The sequence below is a fragment of the Rhinopithecus roxellana genome, chromosome 13, assembly GCF_007565055.1.
Source record: "Rhinopithecus roxellana isolate Shanxi Qingling chromosome 13, ASM756505v1, whole genome shotgun sequence".
NCBI lineage: Eukaryota > Metazoa > Chordata > Mammalia > Primates > Cercopithecidae > Rhinopithecus > Rhinopithecus roxellana.
In genome coordinates, this window is record NC_044561.1 from 123,243,278 (window position 1) to 123,254,129 (window position 10,852).

At 46.9% G+C, this 10,852-nt stretch overlaps 1 protein-coding gene across 1 annotated transcript in view; it reads right to left on the reverse strand.

Annotated features, from left to right (window-relative positions):
• B4GALT5 (beta-1,4-galactosyltransferase 5) overlaps nucleotides 1-7,744 on the reverse strand; it is an 85,913-nt gene extending 78,169 nt beyond the window's left edge. The window contains exon 1 of the mRNA XM_010383850.2: nucleotides 7,442-7,744. Coding sequence (XP_010382152.1) covers nucleotides 7,442-7,556 — 115 coding nt within the window. The 5' untranslated portion in view covers nucleotides 7,557-7,744. The remainder of the gene's footprint in view (nucleotides 1-7,441) is intronic.
• Between the last annotated feature and the right edge of the window lie 3,108 nt (nucleotides 7,745-10,852).

Below are 10,852 nucleotides of genomic sequence, written 5' to 3' on the forward strand. Positions count from 1 at the left end.
GATTATCTGTTATCTTGGCCAATGGTAACCTCCCTTTTTCTCTATTTTTTTGACAGGCCTCAGCAGCATTACATTGCTCACTTCTTATGTGCTAAGGTTTTTCTTTGCCTTATGTGATTAGATGTGCCCAACATACTTCTAAGATCTAAAAAGCAGCAAAATTTAGGGAAGCAAGAAGTCAGCTGTATTCCGGCCTTCTGCTACTTTGGAATTTCTACTCTCAGAGAGCTCTAAAGAGGCATGGCAACACAGAGCCCCTCTTTCCTGGTGATTATGCACGGTTCCCACTGGCCTATTCAGCTGGAGCGGGGGAGTCGATGCTGGAACAGAATTATCTGCCGGCTCCAGGTATCCTGGAACAGTAATTAATACTGTTCGAATGGCTGAGACTATCCAAAACCAACATATTTCTACTACTAAAGAAAATTTCAACTCCAAATCCAAGACGTGGCTTCCAATATAGCAAAATCTCCACAAAGAGAACATAAAACATCACCAAAGTCCCGGTCAAAAGTGGTGCTGTTTACTTCTGTAACATCAACCTGTTCTCCAAATATGGCTTTCTCCTAAGAAGAATGGATAACACTATACTCATATATGTGCACGAGAGTGCATGTGTTGCTGGGCGCGGTGGCTCAAGCCCGTAATCCCAGCACTTTGGGAGGCCGAGACGGGCAGATCACGAGGTCAGAAGATCAAGACCATCCTGGCTAACCCGGTGAAACCCCCGTCTCTACTAAAAAATACAAAAAACTAGCCGGGCGAGGTGGCGGGCACCTGTAGTCCCAGCTACTCAGGAGACTGAGGCAGAAGAATGGCGTAAACCCGGGAGGCGGAGCTTGCAGTGAGCTGAGATCGCTGCCACTGCACTCCAGCCTGGGTGACAGAGTGAGACTCCCTCTCAAAAAAAAAATAAAAAAGAGTGCATGTGGATTAGGAGGGAAAAAAAGGTGTCCTTAACAGGATAAGGCTCTTCAATTTTCTAAAATGAAGTAACCCACATTTCCCCATATGTATTTTGTTCTAAAAATCTCAAAAACTGAGTGTGCTGAGGGATTCAGAGGGCTTTTTCATGTCAGGGAAAAAAAAAGGTTATTTTCAGACTATACTTGACTGGGGGAAATCTGAAATTTTCCTGTGGTTATTAGGAAAAGTTGTATTTGATTATATAAAACATGTATCTTCTCTAAAATCGTTTTTGTTTGTTTGGAGACAGGTTCTCACTCTGGGTGCCCAGACTCAATGCAGTGGTGCAATCATGGCTCATCGCAGCCTCGACCTCCCAGGCTCAGGTGATCTTCCCACCTCAGCCTCCCGAGTAGCTGGGATTACAGGCATGCATCACATCCAACTAATTTTTTGTATTTTTAGTAGAGACAGGATTTCACTATGTTGCCCAGGATCATCTTGAAGTCCGGGACACAAGGAATCCACCCATCTTGGCTTCCCAGAGTGCTGGGATTACAGGCATGAGCCACCTTGCCCAGTCTTTTTTTTTTTTTTTTTTTTTTGTCTAAAATCTTAGGAATGGCTGGGCACAGTGGCTCACACCTGTAATCCCAGCACTTTGGGAGGCTGAGGTGGGCGTATCATCTGAGGTCAGGAGTTCAAGACCAGTCTGCTTGGTCAACATGGCAAAACCCCATCTCTACTAAAAATACAAAAAAAATTAGCTGGGCATGGTGGTGGGTGCCCATAATCCCATCTACTTGGGAGGCTGAGGCAGGAAGATCGCTTGAACCAGGAGGTGGAGGTTGCAGTGAGCCAAGATCATGCCACTGCACTCCAGTCTGGGTGACAGAACCAGACTTTGTCTCAAAAAATAATAAAATAAAAATAAAAATAAATTAAAATCTTAGGACCAATGTTTATATAGAATGTAAATGAATTATCAACTTTTTATATATAAAAGCATCTTACTAGCTTTATTGAGGTATGATTTCTTAAAAATTCACTAAAAGATTGACTAAGATGCAGTTCTAGTTTTTCAAATGGCTTTGGGTTTTTTTGAAAGTATCAGGCCATTGAAATCAAGTGACTTGCTCACGGTCATTTGGTCGAAAGAGGTAAGATTAGAATTACTGGCTCCTGCCTTCCAAAAGCCAGCCATAAATCAAACTTCTCTTGGAACTAAGCAGGCCAAAAATGTCAAAATCATTCCCCATCTTCTTTCTTCAGTAATCAAGGAAAGAGAAAAATTAGTTTAAATGTAGAACAGAATTTCAATTAATAAAATGTCATCGGCCAGGCATGATGGCTCACGTCTGTAATCGGAGCACTATGGGAGGCCGAGGCAGGTAGATCACGAGGTCAGGAGTTCGAGTCCAGCCTGACCAACATGGTGAAACCCCATCTCTACTAAAAATACAAAAATGAGCTGGGTGTGGTGGTGGGCACCTACAATCCCAGCAACTCAGGAGGCTGAGGCAGGAGAATTGCTTGAACCCAGGAGGTGGAGGTTGCAGTGAGCTGAGACTGCGCCACTGCACTTTAGCCTGGACAACAGAGCGAGACTCCATCTAAAAAAAAAAAAAAACTCATCAATGCATAAACAATTACCCCTAACCATGCAGAGGCACCTCTCTTGAAACCGGTAACTGTTTTAACAATTTGCTAAGGTCAGTAATCTCTACACAACTTTGCCATATGATGATACCATAAACTTATTAAGATTTTAAATCAGCACTTCATATGTATACTTTGTTTTTTTTTTTTTTGAGACGGAGTCTCGCTCTGTGGCCCGCACTGGAGTGCAGTGGCCGGATCTCAGCTCACTGCAAGCTCCGCCTCCCGGGTTCACGCCATTCTCCTGCCTCAGCCTCCCGAGTAGCTGGGACTACAGGCGCCCGCCACCAGGCCCGGCTAATTTTTTGTATTTTTTAGTAGAGACGAGGTTTCACCGTGTTAGCCAGGATGGTCTCGATCTCCTGACCTCGTGATCCACCCGTCTCGTCCTCCCAAAGTGCTGGGATTACAGGCTTGAGCCACTGCGCCCGACCATGTATACTTATAAATAGCTCGCTTCTGTTATCTTTTGAAAGATCTGATCGGACTGGAGTATGGAAGTACTCTGAGCTCTCAGATTTTTTTTAAGTTAGCGAGTCATAAATAAGTTCAAAAGTTTTCTGCAGAACCCTGAAGGGAACAGGGATATTTCAACATTGCAAATAAAACAAGTGATTAAATAAATGAGAATCATGAAGGCTAGGGGATAGAGGGCTGAAGAGAAGGGGCATCACATTTTTCTGCAACATTATTACCTTGCTCTTTATCAAATCTACCACTTTCTCTCTTTCACTCTCTCACTTTCTGTCCCAACCTTCTCCTTTTAAATTGCCGACATAAAACACTACTTCCAAAATTAACAATACAAATACAACTCAAGGCCAGGCACGGTGGCTCACGCCTATAATCCTAGCACTTTGGGAGAATGAGGTGGGTGAATCACCTGAGGTCAGGAGTTTGAGACAAGCCTGGCCAACATGGTAAAACCCCATCTCTACTAAAAATACAAATATTGGCCGGTGGTGGCAAACGCCTATAATCTCAGCTACTCGGGAGGCTGAAGCAGGAGAATCACTTGAACCTGGAGGGCAGAGGTTGCAGTGAGCCAAAATCACGCCACTTCACTCCAGCCTGGGCAAAAGAGCGAAACTCCGTCTTAAAAAAAAAAAATCCCAACGAAGCCATACTTTTAAAACATTAAATGGATCAAATGGGATTATTATGGCTGAGGGCACTTTATATTTTTTGCAAACACACTATTAATAGTCTTGTTTAGTAATTTTCCTCATATCCCATTTTCTAGGTGAGATGGTATCCCATTTCACAGATGACTCTCAAGTCCAAGAAAAGTTTCCTTAGCTCTTAGAATACAGGTCACCCATATTAAGTGGCATGAGATCTCAAAAATACTAAGTTAATGGTTAGGCTAAAATGTTGGCTGGGTTACAGTATACATGGACAATTCAAAACATTTATAGCTACATGATTTTTCTTATTTCAAATTCAAGTCTACTATTTCTGAATATAATTGTAATATATTCTTGGAGTGAAGATATCTCTAGCCCTTGAGCACAACGTAGCCACAGGGTATAAAAAGCAAATCAAAAGCAAGCACTGGAAAAAGTTAAACCTAGAAGGAAACACAAGTCCAACACTTTCCACTGTGCCAGAAAGCAGAATTGTCATTGGGAAATTTATTAAAGTGAACTACATGAAACTGCTGATAGGCAACTCTTTTGACCTGCAAAAAACAGAAATTTCATATGGCTCAACCTAATGTTATTTTTATTTATTTATTTATTTTTGAGACAGAGTCTCACTCTATTGCCCAGACAGGAGTGCAGTGGTGCGATCTCAGCTCACAGCAACCTCTGCCACCTGGGTTCAAGCGATTCTCCTGCCTCAGCCTCCTGAGTAGCTGGGATTACAGACACCTGCCACCACACCCAGCTAATTTTTGTATTTTTAGTAGTGACGGGGTTTCACCATCTTGGACAGGCTGGTCTTGACTCCTGACCTCATGATCCACCCACTTCAGCCTCCCAAAGTGCTGGGATTACAGGCGTGAACCACTGCGCCCAGCAAACCTAATATTATTTTCTAAGCGCATTTTAATAATTGTTCAAATAAGGTCTTCATATCCCAAGGAACACAAACCAATCTTTTATTTCACCAGATCGCCTTAACCTTGAAAAAATTTGCCACCCCACTGTCCAAAGCTAGACATTCGAAAAATTTAATTTCAACAGAGCTTGTACATTATAGTGAGATCCTGTCTCTACAAAAAAACTGTTTCAAAGTTAGCCAGGCAGGGTGGTATGTACCTGTAGTACCACCTACTCAGGAGGCTGAAGCAGGAGGATCGCTTGTGCCCGAGATCAAGGCTGCAGTAAGCTATGAATATCACTGCACTCCAGCCTGGGCAACAGAGCGAGACTCTGTATCAAAAAAAAAAAAAAAATCATTAGTAGGAAGGACAAACAGCTAAATGTAACTACTCCACATCCCTTTTTTATTGTTCCCCTTTCCTACGAACAAAATTTCCATCCTAAGTAGAAGTCCCCTTCAGAAGACTTACATTCAAAGAGATACAGTACTAATGAAAATGTAACTGCTCTGCCTCTTTTTCAGCTATCAGTGATATAAGATTCTAGGCATGGCAGTAGCTCATCGCTTTACACAGGGGTTCCACTGACCTAAAAATCTACTGTTGAGGAATCTTAATTAAATTGATAAGTTCCATTTCTGCTGGAGAATCTGGCTTCTAACCTTTCTATCAAAAGGGTGATTACCATCACAGTAGATATAGTTTTCCATTTAGATATAGTTGATTTATGGACTCAGACCAGAAGTACCTGTCACTTTCACAAAAGGAGAAAAAAAGGCTTATGGCTCTAAGACTGCCTCTAGGTCCAAATCCCATCTTTTCACACCCATTTTTATTAAAGTCTAATAGCCAACATGCTAATGAACTCTTTTCTCAGTTAATTCCACTAATTAGTTATCTGCTCTTGTTCTGCCAGAATCGCAACCCTTTTACAATCTACTCATCAAATCCATCAGGCCACATATTATACCTTCCTAGAGGGACACTTTCCCCTATGACACTTTGTAAACAGGGCAATCTGATGCTGCCTGTTCTATCTTTCCAGATCTAGTTGATAGTTCAAAACATCAACATTAACCACGAGTAAAATATGCTTTAAAAAATAATCAGGAGACGATCTCCTGCTCTATCTGGAAATTTCTCTATTCAGCTAGTTCTGTGTTGACAGGTCAACAGAGAATAGCACTAGTTATTGCTACAATCCTAAAAGGCATTTCCCTAAAGCTAAACCATCAACCCTTTCCTAAAAGCCATATAATCCAACATGTTTCTAGCAGAATTTACTCTTCCTGCCCCTGCCCCAACAGCATCTTCTGATCATTTTTCACCATAAACTGAGGTTTCCTCATAGTGATGCCAAGTCAGGCAAACACATTCCTTAAGCCTTCCACCTAACTCCCTTCTTCCTCGAAGTTACATGTAATAGCTGCATTTACTTATTTTTAAAACTCTTCAAGCATCAGGTACAGTGGTGAGTGCTTTTAAAGAACAAGTATCTACTCCCATCCTTAACACCGTATGAGATTGGGCTCATATTCCCATTTTACAGAGGAGAAAAGCTAAGGCTTAGTAACCTGCCCAAGGTCATACAGGGCAGAGAATGGAATGCAAGTCTGACCTCTGTGTCCTCCGCTCTTAACCATCATGCTGTCTTTCCTTCTGATCTCTTCCTGTCCTAAATGGTGCCCTGTGGTCTTATAAAAGACTATGCTTGGGGCGGGCGGGGGAGGGGTGGCAGGGTCAGTCTCTCCAGAGACTGCCTTTCCTTTAAAGGATAAGACTTTGAAAAGAAGGAGTACCCATTACATCTTTCCTCCATGCTCTCCCTTCTCACCTGGTACCATTTCCCAAAGGCCCCAGCCATAACCCCTTCTCTAGGGCCAATTTAAACTTCCCCTTTGTCCCCAGAGCAGGCACTATCCAATACTGAAGAACCACTATCCACCCGCAAGGCTAGGAGAGGGCAGAAGTGGAAGAAAGAACACAGACAGCACCCCTTCCCCAGGTCTTCAGTTGAGAAAGAAGCTGTGGCTGAAAGGCTGGGGGACTGGGGGCAAAAGTAACAAGGATGTGCCCTTGTGGATACGCGAGGTAGGGGCAGGGGGAGATGGGGAAGAGGCATGGGACGCTCAGGGGGTTAGCAGGAGACTGAATGGGGGTGGACCTCTGTAAGGAGAAAGGTGGTGCCACCGGGCAGGCAGAGAGATCAGGCCATTGAAGAAGTGAACGTGAGTTACGGAGGACCTGGAGGTGGATGTAATGGGGGAAGTGGTGGAAAAAAGGGGAGGGAGGGGGCTCACGGCAGCAGGAAACGATGGAGTCACGGGGAGTGGGGGAGGACGGATGGGAGCCAGAAGGTGGGGCGGCCTGAGACCCGGGCAAATGGGCTCGGCAAGGAGCGGGCGCGCCGCGGGGGCTTGGGGTGCGGGGAATGCCGGGAATGGGGGTTCCAGGAGACCCCGGGGAGGGGAAGGTGAAGCGGGAGTTCTCGAGCAGAGGAGCGGGACGTGGGAGTTCCAGCGAGGCAAGAGCGGGAAGAGGGTCCCGGAGCAAGGGGCGGGCGTGAAGGCACCGTCCGGTTCGCGAGGGCGGCGTTATGAGGGGCGGGGTGGGCCAGAGGCTGGCGCGGGAGAGGAGTCCCGGGAGCCCGTTGGGGTGTGGAGGGCAGGAATGTCCTGGGGTCCCCGAGAGCCGGGCCAGGACTCCAGAGTCTTCGGAGGACCAGGTTGGAGGCCGCCTCCCGGCCGGGGCCCCCAGGAAGGGGCGGGGATTCCCCGGGTCCCTCAAGGCCAGAGAGGCAGCCGACGGGGTCCCAAACCCCCTTCCTACCTATGCCGGGCGCCACATAGACGAAGTAGAGCAGCGAGGACGAGAGAGAAAAGAAGAAGAGCGCGGCGAGCAGCGAGCGGCGCGGCAGCCGCAGCAGCCCCCGGCGGGCGCGCATGCTGCAGCCGGGCGGCCGCTCGAGAGCCGGGCCGGGCCTGCTCCCGCCGCTCCCCGTCCGCCGCCTCCTGGGCCGCCGCCGCCACCGCCTGGGCCTCGGCCACCGCCTCCCGGGCCTCGCGGGCCGCCACTCGCCGCCGCCGCCGCCTCGCCGCTCCCAGCCGCCGGCCGCCGCGGGCCGGGCCACATGAAGCGGGTGGGGGCCAGAGCGGCCCCGAGCGGGCGCAGCGGCGGGGGCGGGGCGGGGCGCACGCGCGGGGGGCGGGGCCAGCGCCGCCGGGCACCGTCGCAAAAGACCCGCGCGCTTGCGCTCGCTGCCGACCCTCGCCCGGCCCCCACTGCAGCCCGCATGGAATATCGCCAAATGGCGACAGCCCCTCTCCCAGTGCGGCCACCGCCCAGGCTTACGGGGAACGTCTCCCAAGTGCTCCGCGCTCGCTCGCCCCCATCTCGGGGGCCAAGGGACCATCTACAAAGTCTGACTCGTCTCGTTTGCCCACTGCAGCAGAAGAGTGGGGATTGAAAGGCTTGGGGATTCGGCCTGGTATACACCCTCATTCATTCATTCATTTATTCAATTCACCATTTATTTATTGAATGCCAGATACAGTTGTTGGCGCTGGGCATGCTACAGAGAAAAAAACGATCAAAATCTGTCTTCTTGAAACTTAAATTATGTGAGAGGTAAAAGAAACAAATCAACTAGTAATATCAGGTACTGGTAACACATATGAATACGATAAAACAGGAGGATGTATTGCAGGCAGACTGGAGTGGTGAAGAAAGGCCTCACTGAGCAGTGACACGAGCTGAGACATAAAAGGGTGAGAAAGCGCCAGCTTTTTAGAATAACCTGGGGAAAAAGCAGTCATACCAGGGGGAACAGCAGGTGCAAAGGCCCTGAGGTAGGAAAAGGGCTGATCTGCCCCCGAGTTGAATCCAAGGCCAACATGAATAAAATCCAGTGAAGTAGTAGGGGAAGTAGGGATGAACTTGGAGCTCTAGTTAGGGTCCACATCCTACTGTATCAGAAATAGCATAATGATAACAATTGTCAATGTCTCTAGACTTCTGCTGAGAAACATGGACTTTACTAATGCCATGAAATTCTCCCACTAGTCTTGAGATGTGTGTTGTTATTATTGCTATTGTACAAGTGAGGAAACTGAGGTTTCTGGATGGAAAGGCAATTCACCCAAGCCTTGCATTAAGGGCTCAAATCAAAACTAGCCTGTCTCCCATGTCAGGCCCTTGACCTCTAGGTTGTAACTGTCTCAGCAGTCTGTGTGGCCTCTAATTCTTATCCTGCAGATAAATCGGTATCCTATCCCCACCACCTGGGTGTGGGACCATATCCAAAAAAATGCTTTCAGATCAGCATCAGCTCAAAGGACCTCAGAAGGCAATGAACAGTCCTAGAAATTTATGGCAAGAAGCAGTAGCTTCAAGGAGCTGGACTGAGGAGGCCAGTGTCCCCGGTGTAGACACATCTGAAACTAGGGTACTATCTTGAAATGCTGGAAGCAGTAGGGAGGGGAGAGGACTTTGCAGAGATTCTATGAGGATCAAAAATAATCCTGATTTATATTCCTAAAGTGATTTCTACTTTTTACAGTGTTTCTTTGATCCTTTAAGTGGGGAGTCTAGAGCCACACTGCCCAGGTTCTCTGACTCCCAGCTTTTCCATTGTTAGCTGTGTGACTTGTGTTAGAGTTAACACAGGTTAAACTCTCTGTGCCTCAGTAAAATGGAGGAGGTTATTAGCAACCTCATCAGGTTGTTGTGAGAATTTAAGTAATACACGCAAAGTGCACGTAGTAAGTGCACTTAGCTGTCACCTAATTCAGTACCCCTGGGGAATGGTATGGTGGAAGAGAAGAGGCTTAAACAACAAAAAAGGAAAGCAGAGAATTTTGACTCAGATAGATGTGAGTTCAAATCTCGGCTTGGCCTCTCCTGGCTGTGTGACTCTGGAAAGTCACTTACCTCTCTGAGCTTCTCTATTCATCACCTGTGAACCAGACCCAGTGCTGCCCACCCCACAGGGATGTGATGTGGATTAGATGAAATAGTGCAGGTAAGGCCCTGGACAAGAAATCCCAGACTAGCCGGAATCATCTAACTTACAAATACTTTGTTGGCCCACACAATGGCCCCTCCCAACCCTCATATCTATGAAACATTTTCAAACATATAGAAAAGTTGAAAGAATAGTAGAAGCATCATCCACACACTCCCCACCTGGATTTGATCATTCTTATCATTTTTCCACATGTATGTATCTATATTCATATGTTGAAAATTTTTATTTTTTGCTAAATATTAAAGGTAGGCCGGGCAATTATGCCTGTAATCCTAGCACTTTGGGAGGCAAAGGCGGACGGATTGCTTGAGCTCAGGAGTTTGAGACCAGTCTGGCCAACATGGCAAAACCCCATTTCCACAAAAAATACAAAATAATTAGCTGGGCATGATGGCGTGTGCCTATAGTCCCAGCTACTTGAGAGGCTGAGGTGGGAGGATATCTTAAATCCAGGAGGTGGAGGTTGCAGTGAGCCAAGATAGCGCCACTACACTCCAGCCTGGGAGACACAGCGACACCCTGACTCAAAAAACAAGAAACAGCCGGGCGCGGTGGCTCAAGCCTGTAATCCCAGCACTTTGGGAGGCCGAGACGGGCGGATCACGAGGTCAGGAGATCGAGACCATCCTGGCTAACACGGTGAAACCCCGTCTCTACTAAAAACTACAAAAAACTAGCCGGGCGAGGTAGTGGCGCCTGTAGTCCCAGCTACCCGGGAGGCTGAGGCAGGAGAATAGCGTGAACCCGGGAGGCGGAGCTTGCAGTGAGCTGAGATCCGGCCATAGCACTCCAGCCCGGGTGACAGAGCGAGACTCCGTCTCAAAAAAAAAAAAAAATACAAGAAACAAAGTAAGTTGCTGCCTTACTGTGCTTCATGCCTTAACGCTTCAGTAGCAAATCCTAAGGAAAATTACGTTATCCTTCAAAACCACAATAATATTAAGAGAATTAACAATTATATCGTAACATTCTGTAATATCCAGTCTATTCTGGACAGAGAAAGAGAAACCTTCCTACATCTAAACTATGTACCAATGATCAATCTCTACTTCTGACCTATCTAAAATAATAAGGCATCAAAACAAATTGGTTATGTTTTAGGCCAGGTACAGTGAGTGGCTCACGCCTGTAATCCCACCACTTTGAGAGGCTGAGGCAGGCAGATCACTTGAGGTCAGGAGTTTGAGACTAGCCTGGCCAACATCATGAAACCC